The 25,760-nt window shown below is 48.0% G+C and overlaps 1 protein-coding gene across 1 annotated transcript; it reads right to left on the reverse strand.

Annotated features, from left to right (window-relative positions):
• Positions 1-3,804: 3,804 nt before the first annotated feature.
• Positions 3,805-12,838, reverse strand: LOC144144004 (uncharacterized). Its single transcript, XM_077675490.1, has 5 exons — positions 12,680-12,838; positions 7,856-7,917; positions 6,900-6,989; positions 5,834-5,860; positions 3,805-3,967 (listed from the first exon to the last, which is right to left on the reverse strand). Exons 1-5 carry the CDS (start codon positions 12,750-12,752, stop codon positions 3,908-3,910), a joined length of 312 nt encoding a protein of 103 aa, XP_077531616.1. The 5' UTR covers positions 12,753-12,838; the 3' UTR covers positions 3,805-3,907.
• Positions 12,839-25,760: the final 12,922 nt, after the last annotated feature.

The following is a 25,760-nucleotide window of genomic DNA, read 5'->3' on the forward strand; positions in this document are numbered from 1 at the left end:
CGATGGACACGGGATGACCCTGTGATCTACTACATCCGTTTGGTGCCCTTACATAATAATCTAACGCAGCACTCACACCACACAGCACGAAGGTTACGCTTGCCAATGCCCACCCGCGGGTATTGATCACTACCTAGGACAAGGCAATGGGGCATACATTTCACGAACATTCTACAAAAACAGTAGGTTAGATAAAGCGAATTGATATAATAACGTAATTGACTTGCCTAGTTGGTATTGCATTATGTACAGTTCAGCGCAAAAATAGACAGGGACTACAAAAGACAAGCGCTCTTGTGTTGTGTCTTTTGTAGTCCCTGTATATTTTTGCGCTGAACTGTACATAATATCGAAATGATACTCGGGGATATACGCCTTAGAAGATTTAATGCTGGGTCGGCTTGTCCTCAGACAAAGGGCCATGAACATTCCTCGTGTGCTACTGGGTCTGCGCAAACAGGTCCATCGGCGTGCCAATGGGATGATATTGGAAGCCGTGTCGCGGCTAAAAGCTTCTTGCAAACATGCAAGCTTCTTGCAAGCTTTTTGCAAGAGCTTTTTGCAAATGGCTTTTTATGCTATTCCATATGGCACGGAGAGCCTGAATAAACTATCAGGAGCTAAAATCAGGAAAGGTTAGCGGAAAGCGCACTTGAACAACACTTTTCGTCGTCTGTGTGCTGCTTAAACTATGCATCCAAACATGCGCCCGCTATGTGATGAGCTGTCCATTCAAGTAGAAAAAAAGGAAGTAAACACACGACGTCTGTGGGCCATTGCGAAAACGTTGACTCCATGGTTTCGTTTCCCATTCGTACGCAATGTTAATTGGGCATCTCTGCGTAATAGGTGTGCATTTTGCGTCTAGTTCCAGTTGCCTGTGACGAGTCCTCCCTGGTTTAATTTGAGACGAATTGCATTAACATGTTCGAGGCTGCACTGGATTTTCTATAACCCATGCAAGCTCTTCGGTTTTTTTGCGACTCGCAGTCCCCTACTTGCGTGGTTTTAGTAACTTTCCTTGTGTTTGGCTGTACAGCGTCACTGCACGCATATTTAACAATGCAGAGCCTAGCAATACTCCTAAAATTTTAGCGTGGCTAATGTTCACGTAAAAAGCAACGGTGGTTGTCAAGTGTTGTGCAATCACATCCACGAAACTTAATCTTCTGCGACGTGTACGTTCGAAACGACGCGGAAAACGTGATTGCTAGACAGATACACGTTCCAAGGAGAAACTGACCTGCCCTGCAAAGAGATGGCAGTGGCAATAGGCTGCTGTCGTCGCTGACGCCCGTAAGTGCGCGCGGCCAGGAAGCACGAAGAACCGGGTCTCGGATAGCTGTTGTTGGCGCTCGAGCACTCTACCAAGCCTCAATGATTTCTCGGTACCCTGAACGTACTATTCGCTTACACAGTTTACCACAACAACTTCTTAACGGCGTGGAAAGGCAAAGAAAAAAAAGGCGAGAGAGAGAGAGAGAGAGCTAAACACCTATGAATCCGTCAGGCCCGCAGCGCTCCCCCCGCATAACCCGCGGAAATGCACAACAAGGTGGCGCAGCAGTCGCGAAGCTCAGAGCCTGCAGAGGCGAAAAACCAGAGCACAATTGTGTCGACATTACAGCACACGCTTGAGTACCCTGTGTAGAAATGTCGTACGCAGGTTTTCATTTGTGCGGGAGGAGGGCGGAGCACAAAAAAGGATAGGAAGAACATAACCGGAGAAACGAAATGGCCAAAACAAAAAAAGAACAACTAACATAAACGCTAAGAAAACCAAAATTAGACGTTGTGGCGTACGTTACAAAACATTACCGCGGTTTTGCATGTTTTGTGTTTCTTCAGGCGCCCAGCAAAATGGCTCATCAGCTTGGTGCATAGTCGGCTGGACAAAAAAAGGTTATCGGTAATCTGTATTTTATGATAGGCAGAGTCAGCGGCATCGTCTCGGCGAACTCAACCTTTTTCGTGGGAAGGGGGGGGGGGGTCCTTGGCCCCCTCGGCCCCCTCTTAGTACGCGAGTGCTACTAGGTATAAACTAATAAGTATACTTCCACTACACGGTGACTCAGCTCAGATAGCCTAGCCGCCGCACCTGAGGCTCCTATTCCAACTTTAATTTTCATCAATCCATTAGTAAGATATGGCCAGTACAAGCAGCTGACATCATATAGATAAATCATGTATTCCCTCGTTCGTGTCCTTCCTTCAGTCTATACATTGCCATCGCAACTTCACACGAGCCATGAAGACAAAATACAAGTTTGTTTTATTCGAGAGATTTCGTGTTTTATAGTGTCCCCAGCGCTTGCGCGGAAGCAAATGAAGCCGTGTTCACTGAGAAATAAATAAATTTAGGTTAAAATTTTGGTTCTCCCGCCAAATCGTGTGTTTTGGTGACGTTTACAATGAAGTCATCACGGCGCGTATACCAAAGAACTTCCATTGCGCCATTCGGCTCTGCAGCCTTGCTCGCCGTCTCACCTCCCAGACGGCGCTAGCATATTCTGCACTCCGCCGTTGCTTTGTTTTTTACTGTATTTACCCCTAGCTTGTTTTTGTTACGGTAGAAAGTAATGGCTTCGTGAAACAGGGGGCATGCTTGAGAAACAGGGTCACGTAAGGCAACGTCGCTTACGCCTATCGGCAAGCGTCGTATAAGACGACTCCACAGCGTCGGACTGCTGTGCAGCTAAAAAAAGCATAGTGCGCCCAGTACCACAGCAGTGCGCATCGGTACTTCTATGTTTACGTGTATTTTCGTAACTTTTGCTGTTTACCGCACCATTCTACTGCTGTAAAATGGATATGCATTACATTTGGACACTAATAGCTCGATCGGCAAGCTTATAAGCCCTGCCTAATTCGCATTTGCTTTTGCCGGCCTCCGCCTATCGCAGAGCAGTCTGGTATGACATCATAGGTTCTGTTGCGGGAAGTGAGCTAGTGGGTCGCATGCTCATTCCTTTTTTTCCTAATTGTATAGCTTATTTGAACGAAGTTTACGTTAAAAGTGGTGTCAGTAGGATTCTAACGAGGCAATCTTTTGAATGAACCAAACTTGTGTTTTGTCTTCATGGCTCCTTTAACGACAATACGGAGGTTCGCCTTCACCACAATGCAAGAAATTGACCAATGCATAGAGCCAACTATAAAATTTTGGAGACTCACAATTTCGAGTATGCGGTTTGATTCACAAGTTTGGTTTGCGCTGTGGCACCACATCGTGCAAGAATGACGTTCGGTAATGCGCGGTGTGACAGCGCAGATCACATTCTTGCGTCAAATATAGTGCACGCAGCTCACATTCGTCGAATTTACTTTGTTGGTGTCATAGATTGGTCAATCGTGGGCATTGTGATGCAGCTGAACCACGGCTTTGCGTTCAAGTGTAGAGGTTATGGTATCGCTGTATGGCCAAATGTCAACGCAGTGCTGTGGTACAGCCTGAGTGTCCCGGCACTGCACTTGAGTTTAGAAAGCAGTTCACCTCGCTTTCCACCAGCACCGCTGAGCACCCAATTAAGTGGCTGACAGATAAGAAGGGTCCCATCACGGTCGAAATACTGAGCACCATGCCACCTAGTTTGTTTGGCCATGTGCGGCCGCGAGGAATATGTCTCCTCTGGCTCCGTACCGTGTGTCAGTCGTTTCACTGTCCCCTAGGAAACGTCAGTTGAACTAAAAAAGATTGAACCTTGGTATTCGTACATCATTGCCGAACTAGTTTCACCAGTAAGGCAAGACGGCGTTTGTTTTTAGGCTCTGCAATACCCCCCTCACACAAATAATGGCTCGAGATTCGGTGCTAAATGTCGTTGTCGTCTTTATTGTATTATGCACCACTCCGTCCCGCAAGGCGGTGTTCTGGAACCGGTAGAGGGAGCGCACAGTAGAAGTCGCCTCAGGCGTGACCAGGATGGCACTCAGTGTATGCCTTTCGTACAGCGGCACCTTCTTCCTCCTGAAAAAGAAGAAAATGCAAAACAGAACGATATTGGCTTGAGAGTGGTACGCCTTCGTGGAAGCACAGATTTATGTTCGATATCATGAACTTGTAGCTCAGCAATCTCGTGATCAATGACATCCCTGTTTGGAATAACTACTGCGGCCTTAGATACAGTTTTCGCCAGAACTAGGATTTAAAACGCTTGAGGTATTGCATTGTAATCCAGGGCTGTAGCGGATACTATAAGCAAATGTCTCAATAGCTCTCAAACCGTTCCTATTCAGCTGACAAATTTCGCACGGGTTGAAAAAATATTTTTAGAACACCTCGGTCAATAAATTTGTTTTTACTGCGCTATTACTTAAAAAGGCAGCCTCTAGTATTGCCATTTTTTTCCTCACACATAAGTTTACTCTGTGCAAGACCTTTGCAACTAAGGCATTGACGCTTAGGTTCGCTTAATTCTTGTACTGCTAAAGCTGTGACAAGCTCGGAGTCTTATGACCCTGCATAAAGAATAGTTATTTCTCAGTTGTGGATTGATGAAACAGCGCCAAGACCCCATGAGAGAAAGAGAAGAAAGAGAAAATGGTATTCACCTTAATCTTTCTTTCTTCCGTCCGCTCTCGCGTCTTAGCGCTTCCTCTTTCTTACAACTTGTGAACGGGCAAGGAGCACTTTTATCTGACTCTCACGTATTTTATAGTAAAACAGATTTTTATGCACTCAAACAACTTATACAGAAAAGACTCCGCTGCGCCCCATTTTACCCGCAAACTAAACATCCACTGCCTTCATCATATACGCACTGTTACTCACACCAAGGTGCCGTTTAGGGGCTGCAATGAGGGCGCTCATTCACCCGAGAAACAAGTGGGCGTAAGATAACACTTGCTTCTGCGTGATTGCAGTTGTTCCTCTTTATCTTTACACCGTATCTTTTCCATCTAAGTTACGGGCAAAAGTAAGTAAGCTTATGGGAGCCCAAAAATACGTCGCCCTAAAATTCGCGAAATTATTTACTACCAAGGATGGCCCTTTTGTCTTTACGTGACTCCCCAGAAAGCTGTCGCCACTGCGTCAAATACTCCTGCAAAGATAAGGTGAAGAATTTAGGCCGCAAACGTTTGTCCTGTGCTGCGTCTCCTTCATTATCTGGTCGGTCAATACAAACTAAAAAAGGAAACCTTGCTGCCTAGTGCTCATTCATGGAGACCACTCTCGGCTCTAGGGGGTCCAGAAGTTGTAAAACATTCACGGAAGATTACCCCAAGGTGATAAAGCTTACAGCGACACCCAGCTCTTGACGCATGACTGAATAATGATTATCCAAGGAAGATACCACTATGTTGTCAATTCAAAACGAGGGCATACATATGCGTACAGGGGCCTGGGGCTCGCTACTTTCGTATGTGGAATCTTGTGAGGTATATCGGGATCAAAGTCCAGTATTTTTCGGCTAATCCCATGTGTGGATCATGTGTCACGTGTGTTTAGAAATGACTTTAAAAGAACAAGGACTCTGTTTTTTTACATAGCGAGCATATCCCAGCAGGCCTCAGCAGGTTTTTTGACTGGTATAGCGGCCTGACCGTTAGAACGCCTGAGCGGTAGACAGGGCTGGTGGAAAGGCCAAGCCATTAAGCCACAACGGCAGTGTCATATTGAGGCGTCTGTAGCAAAAAAATGCATATTGAGGAGTCTGTAGGTACCTCGAGGTCCCCACTAGCGTACATTGTCGATGCACCCAGAAAATGGCATTATGATTAAAGCAGCTGGATGTGTACAGCTTAAACTTAACTACGTGCATTGATGGCTGGGGTTGGCGCTCCGACAATAGTGTACCTTTAAAGGATAACCAAACAAAACAAAAACACTTACCGATAACAGTTTCTTCATTACTTCACCCTGAAAGACACGGTACCAGAATAATCAATTTATTAAATGCATCCGACATATAAGACAATAAAAATGGTAATACTCTCAAGATAAATAATAAATTATGTTTAAATGGGGTAATATTTTGTGACCCGTATGCATGTCCATCACTCTATTCCGTGGTAAAAATGCGGCTTATTACAGTACAATCTGTAAAATTTACAGATATTGCGAGCCATTTCGTTACCCGAATAAAGAGAAGGGGCAAAATATCAGCGAATGCAGCTGTTTTATAATATAGCCCCGAAATTTCTCGCGGCTTGTTACAAATATAAGAATGGTTGGGGGGAGGAGGGGGATATGCAAGAACGAAAGACTTAAATGTGCGAAAATCGAAGAGATCCTTGGCATTCTCTTCCCTGCCAGCATTCAAGTGTTTAAGTAGATTCTTTCATTGCACTGATTCGGCTGTGAGTATTGCTTTCGAATGTGTTTCTTGTACCCACGGGCAAAACAGAGGAAGTCTGTAACCGGAAGACTCAGGTTCGATCGTCAGACTACGCGTGGACACACGGAGTCGTGTATCAATGCGCAATAATCAGCCTGGTGCAAGAGCACACGCCGGTCATTTCGAACGAATCCTCTCGGATAATCAGAGGCGAAGTAAATCAGGAGCATATGAAACGGGGGAACAAAAATCCAACCGAGGGTTTCTAGGGCACCAGGTGTCGTGAATAAACAGGTCGCGGGTACTTCCGCACCTTATAGTATAGTCATGAAGAGAGGTTGTGGGAACGGGGGGAGGGTGGCGACCTATGTACTCCTGTATGTATTGCCACAGCTCTTTTCTTCGGTGACATCTGAGGCAAGGACGTTCAAAGAGCGTGTGCTCTTTGAACGTCCCCTTCCGAAGTACCGAAGTAGCGAATACCACCTTGGTAGCTTCCGTCCTCGTAGCATCAACAAATTACAAGCGCCCGGAAATATTCTGCACACATGACTGCATTGGTACCAGCAAGAAAAAAAAGATGCAGTTAGCTTCGTTAAGCGCACTGTCGGCTATACTTACAAAGTCCACGCCGGCTTCACACTGCTTCTTAACCAGTTCGGCGATGTTGTCTGCCTGACTGTGCACGAGATCCAATGCCTTCTCCTTGTGCTGTGAAATAGGTGATGTTGCACAGATCATACCACTTCAGTGTCATCGATGCCCATAGTTTAATACAGTGGGGAAAAAAAGGGGGGGGGGGGCGGGGCGGGAGGTGGGGAGACCTTGTCGAATGCGCTCGAAATAGCGCACGAAAAGCGCGAGTGATCGTGAACATGTCCGGGTGAGAAGAGCATCGGTTAGAACTGGGACGCTGTCTTTCCCTGTCTATCGCTGCTCGCGTTTTATACATGATGTTTCTTGGTACAAGGTGACATTGCCGGGGTGTTGCAACAGCCCAACCAAGTTTCAACTTGTACAACGCAAGAAAAGCCACCATTTTTGCGCCCTTTCTCGCGATGGACTTGTTTTCTTTTTTGCGGAACCAAGAACCAGGACCCGTTCACATTTCAAACGTATGATTCAAATTATCTGCTGGAAAAGGTGTGCAGATCTGGTTGATGGACCTTTAGTATACTAGGCAAGATAATTTTTTTTTCTGAACGCGCTTCGCACACGCAAGCAACCACGAGAACGAGCATGTGCACAGCTCCTAGTATTCTTTAAAATAAAATCATCGGCTGAAAGCGAACAACACCAAGGCGTTCCATAAATGCGGGAAAGAAAATACACGATAACAAAAATAAGGAACAACAATAAAACTGATCTTGGGGAGACATATGTTCCGCTGATATTGATTCCAACGCACAGGACCCCAAAAGGGGCTAACGATTTTAAAGGGCGACTTCGCAACTAACCGTCGCGCGAATTTCAACAGGCACTAGGTCCCCTACGAGTATTTTCTTACTCAAACAGTATATAAAACGTTTAGAAAACATTTTAATAATGAACTTTTCAAATGGAATGCTTTTTCTTACCTCAGCTGGAACATGGTCAGCCATACACTTCAGCATCACTGTGATCTGCTCGTGGCTCAACTCTGCAAAATATAATGAAATACAGCAGGTTCATAGAACAATGTTGCACTGCAACGACGTAACGAAACATTTCCGTCTTCAGTACACAATACGCCGAACATATTTCATGGGAATCTGATATCAGCAAGTAGCCATATGTAGTGCGCACTCAAGGTTTCTTGTGGAACCTGGTCATACCTAATTGCAACCAATACACTATAAAGTCCCTATACACAATCTACATCGCACGTGAAACCCGGCGGGGTGGAGCCCAAGATGATGATGCGGTTTCGACTCCGCCCACGGCGGCTGTTGTTTTCCTGGTAGAGCCGAACAGCCAAAACTTCCGCGTGTGCGATATTTAAGCGTTAGGTAAAATAGTCATTGGTACACTTTATTAATTCATGTCTTCCCCTGATAAGTTCGTCATACCGATAAGTTTGTCATACATGCTTTGCTTAGTTGGGGCGTCAGACGTATAGTATTTCGGTCGAAAATTAACAAAAAACTCAAATATGTGCGTAAAAACAATATGCGTTGACATGAGAATGCAAAACAGACCAAAGTCACCTTAGCACTTTTTATGCGTTGCTAATGGGAAAGAATGAAGGCCCAGTTTAGAAGAGTGAGACCCTTTGCTTACGCCTCGAGTCCTCGAAGTTCTTTGTGACCTCACGCTAGAGGCGCACTGCTTTGCGACACAACTTAACGCTTTCGAATGGCTTGGATCTATCTCCTACGCGTCCGGTCCGTGTTCAGTCCTGCCGGCGTGTAATGGGATAATTGACACCGATGGTGAATTTCGCTGCTTGTCTGTTCCCTTGTTTAGGCGCGTTCTTCCACTCCCGTCATCCGCGGTGTACTTCAGGGCGGGCGAGGACGGCCACCTCTCGCTGCTGCCGAGGTTAAGCTCGCGCTGTGGAACTCCTCATGCTATGGAACGCTTCGGGCTGTGGAATGCTTCACCAGCGCCAACGCTGTCGCCGACGTCGGCTTTTTCGCCCAATGGCCCTTTAATGCTTTTGTATCAAAAAACAAAACAAGAACGTGCTAGCTTCCTGCCTGCCCTGCTAACGAAGAGGAAATATTCGGTGTATGAGATTGTTGCATCGTTATGATATTTATCTATTGTGCGGACCTATACCGTGAGGCACACTACAAAAACGTCGGGTGTAAGGCCATCTAATTTTGTCTTTCATCCAGTATTTGCTGTTTAGATACGTACACACTCGTGCATTCGCACACAAAGTAGCACGGGCCGGCGGGTTCAGAGTTCATTAATGATTTGTAAGGAGGAGGAGGAAGTAACTTTATTGTGTGCAGAGGAAAGGCCTAGTTATGGCCGGTGTGCTTCAGACGACGGCCAGGATGCCTTGGCTCCTAGCGGCGTCTTCGGCCCTCTGGACGGCCAAACGCTGGATGACAGGGTCTTCGCTAAGCAGCACGGTCTCCCACTGCTCCTTGGTGTGAATAATAAATGTTCCCTCTGTATTGCTGAAGTCTTTTCTTTGTATAGCAGGACATTCCCAAAGCATGTGTGCCAAACTTGCAAGCTGAGGGCAGTGCTTACATTTACCGTCACGAATTTCTGGGTGGAAGTGCCTGTAGAGGCCTGGGCTGGGATATGTATTGGTCTGAAGACGCCTCCATGCAACTTCTTGTTTTTTGGTCAGCGAGGGGTTGGCTGCAGGGTACTTCCGTCTTTCGCCTCTGTATTGGTCGAGCACGTCCCGGTAGGTGCACAGGCGATCCTTGGTGTTGTCGGCAGGGTGTAGGGCGGATTGCAGGGGCTCTCGGTAGGTGAATGCTCGAGCAGCCTCGTTGGCCCGTTCGTTGCCCTCCAGGCCCGCGTGTGCGGGCGTCCATATTAAAGTGTTTCGGGTGTCTACGTTCTTGTCCTGCTGGGCAAGGACTCGCAGTGCCGCACTGGAGATTCTCCCCTTTGTGAAGTTGCGGATTGCAGGTTGAGAGTCGCTGACAATTTTCCTCGCTCGGGTTGTGGCTAGGGCTAACGCTATGGCTAGTTCTTCACCTTCTTCGGGGTGTCGTGTTCGGATGGAGCAGGCGGTGAGAACCTTTCCTTCCTGGTCGGTGACAACTGAGACCATAGCCCTTCGCTGTTCGTAAGAGGCAGTGTCCGTGTAGACGACTTGAGGTTCTCCTTGAAGCTGTCTCCCTAGCGCTAGGGCTCGCATATCTCTTCGCTTTTCGTTGTAGACTGGATGCATGTTCTTGGGGAGGAGAGGAATGTAGATGCCTTTGCGTAGTTCGGCTGGAACAGTGTGTTTTTCTCCGAAAGATCTCTCGTACGGGATGCGTAGGCGGTCGAGGATTTGCCTGCCGGTGGCCGTCTTGGTCAGACGCTCGAGGTGTGCAATACGATGCGCCTCGATGAGCTCTTCGAGGGTGTTGTGTACACCCAGTGCCTCAAATTTTTCATTAGAGGCACATATCGGGATTCCCAGAGCCTGCTTATGCACCCTCTTGATGAGACTGTTGATTTTATTGCGCTCTGCCTGTTTGAGGGGCAAGAAAGGGGCTACGTACGTAATTCTGCTAATTACGAACGCATACACGAGCTTTAGCAGAGTTTTCTCCTTCATGCCTCTATTCTTGTTGGCTATCCGCGCAATCAGTCTCGTGATCTGATGGGTGGCTTTCTCTAGTGTTTGCACTGTCTTGCCGTTGTGTCCGTTGGTCTGGAGATGGAGGCCGAGGATACGTATCTCGGCCACTTCGGGGATTGGGGTATCACCTACTCGCAGCGTTATGCTGTGGTTTTGTGGGGTATCCTTGGGCTTTCGACCTCGTCGCGTGGGCTTGTACGACAGTTGTTCGGACTTTTCCGGAGAACAGGAAAGGCCGATTGTTTTGGCGTGTTGCTCCACAGCGTCCACTGCTAATTGAAGGCGATCTTCTATGTCTCCATCGCTGCCCCCCGCTGTCCACAAAGTGACATCGTCAGCGTAAATGCTGTGATGTACTTCATCTATGATTTGCAATTTGTTGGCGAGGTCGATCATGCTGGCGTTAAATAGGAATGGAGAAATGACTTATCCTTGCGGAGTTCCAATGCTCCCTGTTAAGATTTCAGGCGAATCATGGGGTCCCACCTTAAGCTGTGCCGTTCTGTCGTTCAGAAATTCCCTGATATAGTTGTAGGTCTTCTCCCCTATCTGTAATTTCTGGAGACTGCGGAGAATTGCATCATGTTTGAGTCTGTCGAAGGCTTTAGTTAAATCAAGCGTGACTATCACGCGGGCGTCAGTGGCCGCCTTGACTTCGTTGTTGACGATCTGGTGTTGTAGTTGCAGCATGACGTCTTGGGTTGACAAACCGGCCCTGAAGCCTACCATAGAGTTTGGGTAGAGCTACAATTGCACAAACTGGAGCCTAATTTACAGAAAAGTTTGCAAACTAATCGTTTTTTTTTGTAATAGTAGTAAAAAACTGGCTCTTTCATGTTCCTTGCGACAGCCGACAGCTGTTCACGGGTTCCCCATCCCTTGCGAAAGTAGCGTTTCTTATAAGAGGCGATACGAGATTTCGGCGTACGTTTAAGAATACTTGGTGGCCGAAAATTATTTGTAACCCTCTGCTACACCAAACCATGATTTTGTAACTGGATAAGCCCCAATTTTAGCATGTTTGCATCAGCGGTTAGAAACTGCTTGCTGCCACGGTGCGGTGGGCATGGCGGGTATTCGAAAGGAAAACCAGTAAAGTTGTAGAAAACGTTTATCCTCTGTTACTGCGGTCCTGGCTCTCGCTGAAGCCCCATTCATCGACAACGGCCGGTAGGCTATTTTGCATTCTGGGAAATCGTCCGCAAATTGTGGCGCTTTTAATGTGGTTTCCTCACGGGTGTAGCCTGGTGCAAATCGGAGACTTTTTCAGGAGTGTGAATTCCAGAAAATTCACTCTGACCTTCGGAAACGAAGAACAACATATCCTGCAGAATAGTTTTCTTTTGGGAAATATGAAATTCTAGTATGTCTAGTATGCGCATTTTGTTTGAGCACTGATCGCCGTTTACTGATGAAAGCCAGAAGAGGTCCCCTCTTCTGGCACTCTGATCAGGAGTGCGGCAATTTCTAGCCAGAACAGTTTTTTCATCAAGAGTGTCACTGGTTTCTCGATACCTTTTTTAAGCGAAATTTTTTTCATTTTTTATACTGGGATTCTTGATGACGCGCGCGCAGCACTGTCACAAAGGCAGTCGATGCGAGGCCAGTGCAGTCGGCGTTTCACTTAATATCACTAGCCGCTTCCAAGTGCAGCCCTCGTTAAGCGTAAACTAAGCGTAACAAGGAGTGCACATTACGCGAATACACGACATTACGAGCGGTTAAATGGGCCTCCTCGATCATCAGTCCCGGATTGTGCGCGGACTGCCCGAGACGCGATCCGGCGCTCGATTTTATGCATTCCTGCGGGACCTCCTTCCCGCACACAGTCATCTGACTGCCCGCGGACCGTCCCGGACTGGTAAATCGAGGATGCCCAATAAAGGTCGTGACACGCATGGAACTCAGAAGGCATGCGCAGAATTTTAGTTTGAAACCAAAATTCTGATCGTGCGTTCTTAAGCGGGTCTAAAGCGTTTAGATTTGTCTATGGGTATATAAGACTATTGCGCAGTATTTGTTTCACTTTGGCCGAGTGGCTGAATCGAGTTACAGACTGACAGACACACAACAGACATACAGACAGACCAAAATTTCTGGATTTAAGCAGCCCAAGAAAGACTATCGTCTTTGAAAAGTACGGGGAAACAACGCTTACCGCAGATTTCGTGTCCGCCCTGCACGTACATGGCGGCGGCCAGAATGAGCCCGCACAGCAGAAGTACCTTCATGGCGGACGGCGTTAAGTGAGGCAAGCTCGTCGACACGGGCTGAACGTACAGCGAAGAGATTTCCGGCAATGTGTGCTCGATGCCACCGCGCCTTTACTTTTATACACCTGCACGCGCTCTCTTACAGCTGTCCTTGAACATGGCGAGAAACATCGTGAGCACTTCTTCGTCAGATGCTGGGCGACATTTTTTTATTTTTTTCGCCCACCCTAATCATCTCGGCGCTCCCTCGTTTGGCTTCTTCTCAAAGCGCAGCGATGAACACTATAGGCAGAAAACACGGAAGAATCAGATAAGAAGAGTTAAATCAGGAAGGTTTGTGTTTTTTCTTCTCTCCTCTGTTAATTGTAGAGCTGGCGGTGAGTCAGACTCAGGATACAGGAAAATATATTTTTTTTTCGTTACCGTGCACGTAGGCAGCGTTCGCTCTGGTTGGACAGTTGGCTTTTCCTTACCTGTTTCGCCCATCTACATAATAATTTCTGGTATATATGTATCTCGCAACCTATTTCACCCTCTTACGTCCTAGTCGCGGAATTTATGCAACCAGGTATCATTCCCTCTTCACACACCAAGCTCGAGCAAAAAAAAAAAAAACGTCATTATTTCGTACTCAAATTATATACGTAAAGGCTGCAACAACTGCGCGCATGTGTCGTGTTGTGGGCTATCTACGTCTGGAACACATGCTCTTCAACTAGATAAGTTTATTCCGCCTAGATTTCGTTGCTCGCAATTAAAGTTTTTTGGAAGGAGTGGCATTAAGATTCGTTTAATAAGATTAATAATGTTTTCCTTCTTTTTTCGCTTTTGTTTCATCTTTAACTCCACACCATAGCGCGCGCACTCACATACACGCGCATGCGCAAATGCAACAAACGCTCAAACACACGCAACACTCTCACACTCACCAACACGCTCGCACGCAGGCGCACACGCACACAAGCACACGAACGCACCCACGCACGCACTCGCCATTATATGCTATGCTGTGGAAGGCACTTGTTTTTCCAATGTTGTCGCCACAATAGAAAAAAAAAAACTGAAGCCACTACGTCTAACAAAAACGATGGTTGAAACGATCAGCTTTCTCGTGAGAGATTCGTTCGCTGTCGTTGGGGTTGTAGGGGTTCAATGAGTTTTGGTGACGGGACGTTCGCCATCAATGAGACGAAGAAAGTTTCGCTTTAAATCCCAACTGCTTCGACCGTGTCGGAATAGCGCAATCGGATAAACGTCCGCTTCATAACTCGAAGAACCGAGGTCTAATTCCGACCAGGGGAAGCGTTTTGTCTTGTGGCGCATGATGTACCTTCGCTTATCATCATCAGCATCGTTTTGTGAAACCAACCGTATAAAGCTGGTTTTCCTGCAGTGCATTTTTATGACGGGACGGTCGCCATCAGGGAGGCATAGAAACAAAGTGTAATGTTGGGCGAGTTGGTATAGTCCATTAAAAAAATGGCGCCAATCCACGCTGTGAAGGTGAATGGACTGCGAAGCTGTAAACGACATCGACAACGATTACCCATGCGACAATTAACACACTGTCTCTACAAAGGCTGAAACCAGAGACGATCGAACGCAGCAGCGACGGCGGAAAGAAAACTGATTGACGCGTCTGGCGAAGGGTGAGGAGGAGAGCGGCACAACCTCCTCCTCCCCAGACACTTTCGTTCCCCGCTAATGCAAATTGTATTCTAGGACATCGACCCCTACAATCGACCTCGCAGAAGGCAACAAAAGTCCTTCTGCGTTTCATGAAGGACGCAGGCTTAGATAAAAAGAGACCATTGGGTGAATAGGAGCACTTCTAACTGCACCCAAAGTGCTCTCGCGAGTTCTGGCGTCTTCCAGTGGTCGGGCAGGAGCAGGGGCGTTGTGTTTCATTGGTCCATGAGGAGCACTTTTTTGGCGCCGAGAGCAGCCGAGAGCAGTTCTCGGTGCTCCGTCACCATGCGGCGGAGTAACAGGGAACGCCGAAGAAGTCACATGACCTCTTTTGCGTCACTTCTGGTTTTATCCCCGGGTGGCGGAGGAAAAATGGCGGAATCCAGCAGCCGCGGTAGTCGCTCAGTGCGTACGGCAGCAGCTAAGCGCGGCCGTCTGGACAAGGAATTGCTGCTACTTTTAGATGATGAAAGCACCACAGATTCAAGCGCAAGCTCATCATCGGACAGCAGCAGCAGAGACGACGACGACGATTTGACATTGCATGAGCTTACGTTCGAGCACCTGTTCACCCCACCGGAGCAGCGACCGAAGGTAGAGTCGTATCTGGAAAAGACGGTGCACGCTGTTATCGTTCGCAGCTAATTTTTGGGAGACACGATGGTGACCCCTTTATCATGAACATGAACATCCGCTCGGGTTCTTCATTTGTCGCCATGCGGAAGGCAGACACAAAACCACCGGCACGTATCTGGCAAAACTGGCGAGGAATAAACTGCGTGCGGACATCACGAGCGCGCGAAATGCTCCGGGAAGCGAGAGCGGGAAACGTTTGGTCACATGACTCTTGACATCTCGCCCTCCCCCTCTTTTCACTGCTACCGTAGCAGCGCGAATGTTTCATTCGCGGAACGAAAGCACACGTCACCGTTACTCCCGTGTGCTGCTCTGGCTGCTCGCTCCACTTGCTCCTGTTCGCCCAATGGAATTCGCCATAAAGTGTGTCGCGGCCCCGCTCCTATCCCTCTTTTTCGCCTGCCCTCTCTTTCATCCCCTTTGAAAGAGAGGGCAGTGCCTTCCCCAGTGCCGAGGAATAATCCGGGCTCTAAGCCTGGATAACCTCTCGGCTTTTCCGTTCGCTTTCTCCTCATCCTCCGCGTTGCGGTTACCCCAGTATATAAAACACTGGAATTCATAGAAGCTAGACGCCGTGAGCTCCGGAAAAATTAGCTGTGTGTCCCTTTAAGGTTTTGTTTGTGTTGCGTCAAGTGTCAATAAACTATTTTCTAAATCGAATACAGTAATCGCTGCATCCTTTTATGCAACAAACTATACATATATGTAAAGAAATGTAACACAACACAACTGTTTCTGATTTGGAGTTGTTCCTAGAATACCTATAGCAGAAATGCCGAAAAATTATACAGTTGGGCGGTCAGTTACGTGCCCTGGTTTCTGACCCGGATCATCTTCCTGTGGCGAATGGCCTTCGTAATTCAATTGTGCCCAGAATAAACTGATGGTGTGCGCGGTGCGATAACAACCACACCACTCGCACCTCAGAGGTCATGACTGGAGGAAAGAATGGCCTTGGGAAAAGTAATTTGAAATGTGCAAAAAATCACTTGAGGAATTTCGGCTATTTTAGGCTACTTAGAATTCTTGCACGTGGCTACATTTGGGCTACTACTGAAGCCGGTTTGGCGGTTTAGGGCCTGTTAGGGCCGGGATGTGTGATCGTCGGGTTCGGAGTGCCCAGGTTCACGGTAGGCCTTGGAAACGGCTGCCGACCCGAAAGCGCAGGGTTCGAGAGCTAACAACGTTTTCCATGAAAACGTAAACGATGAGGTTAGCGAAAGGAGGCAACACGAGTCCGTTGAAACTAAAGGTGCCTCTCCAGACGCAGGTTCAGAACCGAGCGACTCTGTGGCAGAGCCGGCAGTCGAGACACTGGACGGTTTTCATGGTGCAGCGAGGCGTAACGACGGTGCCCCGGCTGAGCGAGTCGTTAGCCTTCCGCCACCAACTCAGATACTTGTTGTCGAGTAACGACCAAGGGAACTCGTAGCGATTCCGGAGACGCATGAGGCTGAACCGTAGACCGGGCAGCACGGGACTAGTGTAGCCTTGGCAGCCGGCAAAGAGAACCAAAACAAGGGTAAGCGAACACCCTTCGGTGTTCGCTTACCCACGGTGTCGCCAAAATGGCAAAGGACGACTACGGAGGTAAAACGTTCGAGCACACATGCGGCAAGAGTTCTGGTGCGCGCCTGTCATGTGGCAGCGCCGCACGCACGCTCTGCTCCGGGTCTCAGCGGACCTTGGAGCGCCAGAGAACGAGAGCGCACGCCTTGCTGGAGCGGTGGAAATTAGGGCAGTTTTGTCCACGCGATCGAGGTACGTTTCGGAAAAAGGCCGATGTCCTCTCAACCGGACGCAGTTGCCTTCAGAGAACGGGCGATTGAAAATGGGGGAAGCTAAAGGCAATGGCTCGAGCTCGAGTCGCGGCTCAGCGCGGGAAGTGGCGTGCAGACGCCTGACTTTCTCGTTTGCTTTGTTTTTCCTGAAGCAGGTTTCGCCCTTTACGATTACGTTTCTTTTTGTGTGGGGCATTTCTAATCACGCGAAATGCCTCCTTTCCAGTTCATGCGCTTGACTAAAGTACTGCTGGGCAAAATACAACCAGTGTAGTTAGTTAATCGCGTATTTTTTCGCAATAAAAAGCCTAGCAGAGCTTGAGTGTGGATTTGCTTTCGCACTTCTCGGCGATGCGGTAGTGCTTTTCCGTTGTCCTGTTTTGTTGTACTGTTGCTTGCCTGCCCAAACCAGGGACGTTTCTGGGGAGCCGCTATTCGTCCAGGGACTGCTCCGGTGAAGCTCCAGTACGTCGTCGAACAGCCCAGGCCTGGTGTAGAGCGTCTGTGTAGCACATCTCCTCGAGAGCATCCCTACGGACAGTGGTTGAGGTCCCTTATCCATCGGGATCTCGGAGTACCTGCGGAGAAGCTGTTACGATTCTGCGTGCGCAACCATATTCGCGCGTCCTGCAAAGTTTTCCGAGTGCAAGCCTGCCTCGGACAGATCACAACTTGCCGCAAATCGGCCGGCGCGAGGGCGCCTCACTGTCGGCGTGATTCTAACTCCGGCGGCGGCATACGCGGCGAGTTGGACTTGTTCAAAGGACGCTGACGCCGCAGCGGAGATCTCCTCTCCCCTATCTCTCAGACTCAGCTTGCGCCGCTACTACCGACCCCTCATGAACTCTGGAAAAAGTGTTGTGTGTGTGTGTACTATGTTCGCGCCGTGTGCAGAAGTAGGCGGAACGTTGTTTGACCATTAGCGCTTTGGGCATAATACGGGTCCCCAACCGCAGAAGTGCATTCGTTTTGGAGCAGCGAATCAATTTTGTCACTCTGCGTGAGTCCTGTACTGTAAAGTTACCCGGAAGGGTATTGTTCTTGTATTAGTTCGGCTCGTCTTTCGCCATGCAGTAAACCAGTTAAGTTTGCCTTCGGCTCCTTGTCGTCATCTCCAAGGTAGCCACTTTTGCTTGTGGCTCTTCACCACGCTACCTCACATGACGGAGGCGACGGAGCCTGGGTTGGGAACGGCGGCCCGAGTGTAACAGCTCCCGCATTCGCAACGTATCCTCTGAGTTGTTTTTTAAGGGCGAAGCTCGCTAGGAAGTCGTGATTTTTCGTGTCCGCAGTTAGAAAGACAAATAAATTACCGAGTGCGCGCACGTCAGCACGGGCCTCGCGGCGACCGTCCGGAGGATAACAAAAAAAAAAAAAAAATGCCGGGCGCTTGTGTGTGCGTGCCTCGCGATGGCCGCCTAGTGTATCCTGCGCATGTTTGTCAAGCCAAGCATGACCACTTGTGGGGATTGGGCAAGGTTGTGGCCACCTCCCGACAGCTAAAAAACAAGAAAATGCCTAGCGCTGTGTGTGTGTGCCTCGCGGCGACGGCCCAGCGTCATCGGCGACCGTTTGCAAGTCAAGCATGCTCACCTGGGAGACTGGCAAAGATTCCCCCCCCCCCCCCAAAAAAAAAAAAGAAAAAGAAAACTCCAGTGTTCGCCGTGATCGTGGTAATACTTGCAGGGAACGAGAAAGACAGGTTATAGCGTACGCCCCTCCAAGGAGATGTCCAAGAATTATCCCTTCCAAAAAATTAAGGAAGCTCACACTTATGGCAACAATGATGGATTAAATTCGTTGCGGCAGCCTCGAAAAAGCAAGTCTGCTGCAATCGTGTACCTAAGCGTCGGGATGGTGGTGAAGGTTGCGCACAGCTTCGCTCCCTTCAAGTCTTACGCGTTAGTGGGAGCTTCCTTATTTTTCAAAAAACCGTGCCGACTTTGCGCTAGGATGCATGGGCAGGTGTCCTCTCTTCCGATCAAATATTTATTCGCTTGCGTATGAACAGTATGGGATAGACGCGGGTGGCGGGGGGAGGGCGGTCAATTGATTGATTGATTGATTGGTTGATTGATTGATTGATCGATTGATTGATTGATCGATCGATCGATCGATCGATTGATTGATTGATTGATTGATTGATTGATTGATTGATTGATTGATTGATTGATTGATTGATTGATTGATTGATTAATATAGGCATTGTCCCGTATCGAGTGATGACATGTGTCAGCTCACGTAGGAAGCTACTGTGTGGAACTGCAATTTTTTATTTTGGTGTAGCTATTAGCTGCAGGAGAAAATTATTATTTTTTTCTGAGAAAGGTGGAAGCGGTTCTACGGTATATTCTCCTGTCGGCTTTTCCTCCTCCAGCATTGCAGTCATGTTGTGTTCACCTCTACGGCCTTGTAGTGTATACTTCCTCTGCCTACTTTCAAACCTTCGGGCTTCGGGGTGGCGGTATTTTCATCATAGGAATTTGTTTGGGTACAACCACAGTCCAACAAAATGTGCCAAATCGTTTCCGTTTCTTTTCCGAAGACCACAGGTTCCCCGTAATTTTGGGTGTTATTCCCCATTAAATTCTTTTGTGCTCCGGCTACCTGCACGAGCATAGAAAAATAAAGCACAAACCTTGCAGTAACTCTTTCTGATACTGCTTTTTATCTGTCCTGTACACTTCGAACGACATTTCCCATTTGACTTATCCCCATGTATTCCTTTCTGTTTGCTTTGCTTCTTTTTTAGCCATCTTGTCTGTCTTTTCTTTCTCCCTGTTCTTCAGTCATTCATGTATTGCGTCGTTAGCCTTACAATCGTTTTTCGCCGAAGCTTACCACACTTTTTATGTAGAGGCACCTAAACCGTAAACGTCGATGTTAAGTTTTTACCTTCATCTCATATCATATTTCGCTACAAGGTTTTTAGGCATTCAAATACACCCAGTCCACATGTGTCTGCACTCTGATGATTGTTTTACTATGCACACCTGAAGCCAAGCAGCCTCATTCCTTTAGTTACTTCTAGATGTGATAGAAAAAAAATATGCACCCCTCCGTCTAACGAGGACGATGGCTAAACGCGAAGCATTCTTGTGATATATTCTTTGGTTGGCCAATCTCACATTGCGAGTATGTTCTACTCTTGAGGTACGCACCAATTTTCAAGAATACCCACAGGAACTCTCGGGTGGGTACTCCGTAGGTCTGACGTTTGGGCTTGGGATGCACGTCGCGAATTGGCGTTCGCGCAAACCAAGTCGAAATGCAGCAACCAGATAGACGCCGGCTTCGTAACACGAGGGACCCAGGTTCGATTCCCTCCGCAGAAAGAGTTTATTTTTTTATTTTTTCTCTTAACCCACAATCATTCATCATCATCGCCAGAAAATGTTGGCTTTCCCGCAGGGCGTACGATGACATCAGTGAGGACAATAAAGCTTCGCATTAAAAAGTTTTTTTTTAGCAGAGATCTGCGTTCTCAAATATAAGGCCGGAACAACTACACCTTTCCAAATTCGCCCTACATGACATTTGTTTTGCAGCTGCAGCGTTCTATATTTTATTCGAGCAGCGTTCCCCCTTAATTTGCTTTGATTTTAATTAGGTTCTCATGAGGTCTTCTGTATTTTTCCTTCATTTATTCACGCTCTGAAATATTTGCATTCCTAGGCTCTGGGTATTTCTTCGGGCTCAATTGGCACTGCGTCAGTGCCACTGCCGTTAGAAACCACCGTTTCCAACTTTTTGTACTGGAATTTAACCTAAGGTTTCTGGCCACAAATCACCAGCCACATCCGGGAGGCCGTTCACTATGAAAGGGTAAGTTATGGTTGGGAAGGAGGCCTAATGTATTGGGACATGCACGGGGTTTATCTAGCATAGTGTACCTCAGGGGCGGTGAAATATGAACTGAGGTGAGTATTGAGTAGGGAATATTTTGTGTCAGAGCGTTCTGCGGAGGGGGGGGGGAGGCGTGTAAGTCGGTATGAGGAAGTTGATGATAAAGATCGTGATGATAATTTCCATGAAGTCTTTGGACCAGCGATACCCGCAAGGGGGATTGGCCGGAGCTGACTCGTTGCCTGCACCCCTGCTAGGTTTATACAGTTAAACAGGTATAATTTTTTTCGTAGAAACTGGGTACCAACTGAAATAACATGGACTGAGATGGAATCACTAATTGCCAAATAATTTTGGCTTCTCCATAAATTCAAGCGACCCACTACAAAAACGTAAGCTTGAATTAAATTATGCATCTCTATTTATGTAACACAGGTTTGCGGCCCCGCCGTTCCAGACGACAGATTGACTGGCATGGAAAGGGGCAGTCGCCTGCTGTTGATGGGCTCCTCCAAAACCAACCGTCTAGCTGACGCTGGAGATGCACAATTTTTTTAAATGCGAATGCATTTCTTAGTCGGGGGTTGTCGTGCGTTGGCCGGCGTGCGCCTAGCAACAGCTGTGGCGCGCCTAGCAACCGGAGCATGTGGTAGCTCGGGCGGGAGTAGCGGAGGGCAAGGGGAGAGGAGGAGCGCGCTCGGCGTGTGAGGGCGCTCGCATCGCGGAGCTCGGGCGGAGTAGCGGAGAGTGATTGGAGAGGAGGAGCTCGCTCGGGCGTGTGAGGGCGCTCGCATCGCGGAGCGCGGCGGAGAGAGCTCGCGCGCGGGGCGGGCGTGTTGCGCGGGTCTCTCTCTCCTCTCCGCGTACCCTCTCTCCGCTCGCTGCGCTCGGAAAAATATATATAAATGCAGTGGAGCGCGCGCCTCTCTCCGTGACTGCTTGCCGCAGCGCACTCATCGGTGCACCCAATGCATTCGCATTTCCGCACGATCCCCTTCGGGGAGGTGGGGGTAGTTTTTTTTTTTTTTTTCGGGACGTTGCTTATGAGAGGGAGCAAACTGTGGTCGCGAGTAAGCAAGTCGGGATGGGGCCGTGTGGAGGGGGAGGTGATTGGGGCAGCTGTCCACAATGGCTGGTGTACTGCATATAAAAATTCGTATGTATTCTTTTCAACTAAATTCATTACATTCATATACGACGGCAACAAAGAGGCATCAACTGTCACCGAATCCCTACGCAAACATTTTTTTCTAAAAGAAACTTAATTATGGTATCGCCCACCGTTAGCGACACAGCAGAAACTGCATCAACAAATCGACAGCTTATACTACTAAGTGTGTTCAGTGTTATTTGAGGTTAATTACAAATGTTCCAGCTGGTTCATTTGCTGCAAACAAGATTTCTGCTTCTTTGGGGCTAAAACTTCATGCAGTAGTCATTTCAAATTGACGCTTCAAATACTAACCTCGGTGAGAAGAGTATTTGTGCATAGCGCACATACCATATTCTTTTGACATGAAATACGCATATTCGGATGGCTATTACCCTCCACTACTGTCACGCGCCCCTGAAGAAACATGTGCCAGAGGAAGGGTCATCCGTATTACCATTGACATTAGGCGGAACGACCGTGAAGACCGGTGGTGGTACATCTCGAGAGCTGACAGCGAAGGCCTTCACTGGTGCTTACGCTCTCATCGTGGTTCCAGTAAGCGTTCTTGCGTGCGAAGTGCAGTCCGCCTATGATTCGGTGCCGTTAAGTCCATAACAACATGTAGAAGATACCCTAGGCTTTCTCTCTCTGCTGACACGAGGATTTTTCCGCTACTGAAAGGAAGGAACAGCGCCACTAACATGCCGAGCAGCGTTTCATCGTCGCGTGCCGAACTTCTACCGCGAGACCAGCGGAGGATATTCGAGGCTCGGAGCAAGCGTGAAGTCAGCATCACCCTCATGCTGATCGGCTGTTTTTTTGTGGTGGCTGGCATCTCGGTCATCCTGAACATGTCGCTCAAGCCGCGGCCTGAGGGCCTGCTTGACTTCGGACCCCCAATCCCGTCCATAACGCGGATGGATACGACTAATCTGAGCTCCGTCATCACCAACTCCACGAACGGCGGCCCTGGGCAATCGGGGCCACAGAGTCAGAGCTTGGCCCAGGTACTCGGCTTGACAGCGCGCCGTGCATACAACGACACGGGTTCTCAAGACTAGGCGCAACGCGAGAAGACAGACAATGACCCGTGATTGTTTGGGCCACGAGGGTGGAGAAAGACGGACGCCGTGTCACGAGCAGTTGTGATCAGTAAAGACTTAGGGCCAAGAAAAGATGGCGGCTGTTCTGTCTTACTTTCTAGGTGTTTGGAATGATTTGCTATTTATTCTCTCGTGCATGTTCTTTTTAAACAACGGTGCTATGGCACAGGCCTCGTCAGTTCAAAGTTGCCAGTGCGATCACGATGTTTCTGCAAATGTGTAAAAGCGTGCATTGTTACCGCTCCTCAGAAACTAGAGGGGTTTCAATTGCAACTTTAATCAAGATACTTCAAGATACTTAATATCTAATCAAGATACCTTAATCAAGATACCCCGGAAACTAGAGGGGTTTCAATTGCAACTTTAATCAAGATACGTGCTTGAAAAAGTGTGTGCTGACAAATAGCCACATAGGAATATTCACGTTTCAATTCATATGCACGTTATCCTTATCTACACCACAATCTAACGCCAGCACACTCGGCCCCCATAGGCGATGTAATAGTAACGACAATGTAACGACCGTAAGATCACGCACCCAGAGTTTGGGCCCCTGCTTTCACTGCAGAGAAGTGTACCCGTTAGATGGTTAACTGCCATGGCGACCCAGTCTCAGAAACTGGGGGACTCAACTTGCCGATAATTCAGTTGCATATAAGACACCAATTTTCGTACTGTGTTATCTGCATAGTGACGTCTTCGTGGATATTCAGGGCTCGTTGCAGCAGTACGAGTGAGGTGCTCGTAACAATGGGGTACAGAAGAACAGTGCCGGTATAGCCTTTCCAATTCTCGCTTCATTGTGCACCGCAGCCAACTGGTTTAGGAAACCGGAGGCCTCCCTATAGGAGAAAGAAGTGAGCTTAACGGCTTTGCCAACCGATACGACGCCAAAAAGCCGACGTTCCCTGAAGGATAGAAGAAATCATGGGCCGGATGAGACCGTCATCACCTTCGTCGAAACTGTGCGGCGCCTCAGCACACGCTCGAACCTGCAGGCGACCGAGGAACCGAAAGTGCAAGATCTTACGAGAGGCGGGAAAAACGATATTTTCCGTAAACTCACTCGCGATTGTGGATGTATTTTTGAAAGCTACAGACACCTAAGCGCTCCTTTAGACGCAGTGACTGCGAATGAATCAATCTCAAATTGCCGTAAGTTTCGTCGCAATATCGTCCTCCTCGTCCTTTTTCCTTTGCGTCTTTCATTCTCTCCGTTAATGCTGCGGGGTTTGTAGCCCGAAACAACGCGTTCCCGTTTGAAGCGGTCCCGCTTTAATCCACTCCCGAAACGCCCTTCCAGTTTGGCCCGTCCCGTGTGCGCTCGTTCTCAAAACACCCCTCCCGTTTGACCGCTTCCTATTTCAACCCGTTCCCAAAACGGCCTTTCCCGTTTCAACCCGCTCCCAATACACCCTTCTCATTTGAACCCGTATCGTTTTAGCAAAATTAGCAAAATGCCCACAAAAGAATAAAGCTTCCGGTGTTCTTTACGCCTGGAGGAAAAATGAGGGCGAGCCATTTCCTCCAAGAAAATTTTTTTACTTGTACACTTCAATGGCCATTCTTTTACAGACATTTGCATATAAAGTGACCATTAGCCAGACATAAAATGAATTGTACCGTTGGCTTGGCCCATAATAGTTACCGCTTTCATAAAATACGTTTTGTTTTTGTAGTTAGCTAGACTTGCTATATATATTTCGCGAGATTTTTTTCCTGCGTGGTAATGAAACAGTAGCCCTGTACTACCCTTAATAAATTAATAATTGTAGTTTTTAAAAGACCCAAATTAGTTCTGGGGAAGAGCTACGGACGCTAAAATCTGGCACTGCGGCTGCGTAAAGGTTATATTTTGTTAATTCTCGTCTTTTCCTGTTTTGTGTGTGTTGGATATAAAAAGAAATGCATGTGCATTCGTATATAACACAATTAAATACCTTGAAACTGAGATATGCAATCGTCCGATCTAGAATTCACACCTCGACCGGAGTAGGCGTGCGAGCAACGCCTTCCAGACCGTTCTATTAACGCGGCACGAGATAGAAGGGTGGGGTTTCAGCTGTAATTCACCAACGCTGTACCGGGTCGGACGTAACGCAGCAACCCATGTGTTGTGTTTTATTTGGTGTCGCGTATCGTAAAACGGACCATTGGAATAAGGTTGCAGGCTAATGGGTCATCTCCGTAATTTGGCTCCGCCAGCCCTAACGTTGTTTTATGGTGGAATACATTTGACGCAACGTCAATTTAATTTTCAGGTTACGGTGGACGCAAGTAATTTTTGACTTTCGGTTACGTTGGACGTAACTCAGAACGGGGTTAAAATACAGTGGAACGTAGCTTTAATTTCAAACATCGCGCGCCTCGGTCGGAGTCACCCAAGTCGAAACTGGGTTCGTTATTCCGGGAAGGGACTAAATGGGAAAATAAGTGAAGTTCGTTTTGTACCGGGCTGAAGCGGGGGGGGGGGGAACAAACGAGACGGTTGAAGTGGGAATGGGTGAAAATGGGAACATGCCAAATGGGAAATTGAAAAAAGGGAAGGTCATTTTGCGCCGGGTTGAAGCGGGAGGGAACAAACGGGAAGGTTGAAATGAGAATGGGTTCAAACGGGAACCTGCCGCCACGGGGTGCATACATGGGTTGGAATCGCCAAGCAAAGGCCACATTTAGCGGATACGGACTTCGCTAATTGTCTCACTGTTGCCCATATTACTCATGTAAGCTTCAGTACTGTCTGACACACGTTTTCAAGTCGAAGGCCACAGCTCATTCACTACGTAAACGATTTGTTCGCTGAAGTAAGTGCGCGGCG

Source organism: Haemaphysalis longicornis, unplaced genomic scaffold (genome assembly GCF_048455015.1).
Source record: "Haemaphysalis longicornis isolate Haplotype H1 unplaced genomic scaffold, Haemaphysalis longicornis Haplotype H1 scaffold_1, whole genome shotgun sequence".
Taxonomy (NCBI): Eukaryota; Metazoa; Arthropoda; class Arachnida; order Ixodida; family Ixodidae; genus Haemaphysalis; species Haemaphysalis longicornis.

What these genes read in the sequence shown, in the direction of transcription:
- LOC144144004 (XM_077675490.1), bottom strand. Translation starts at nt 12,752, where the DNA reads ATGAAGGTACTTCTGCTGTGCGGGCTCATTCTGGCCGCCGCCATGTAC. An exon ending in GTGAAGCCGGCGTGGACTTT is followed by an intron (nt 5,861 to 6,899) that starts GTAAGTATAGCC and finishes CGTGTCTTTCAG; the next exon opens with GGTGAAGTAATGAAGAAACT. An exon ending in TAATGAAGAAACTGTTATCG is followed by an intron (nt 3,968 to 5,833) that starts GTAAGTGTTTTT and finishes CTTCTTTTTCAG; the next exon opens with GAGGAAGAAGGTGCCGCTGT.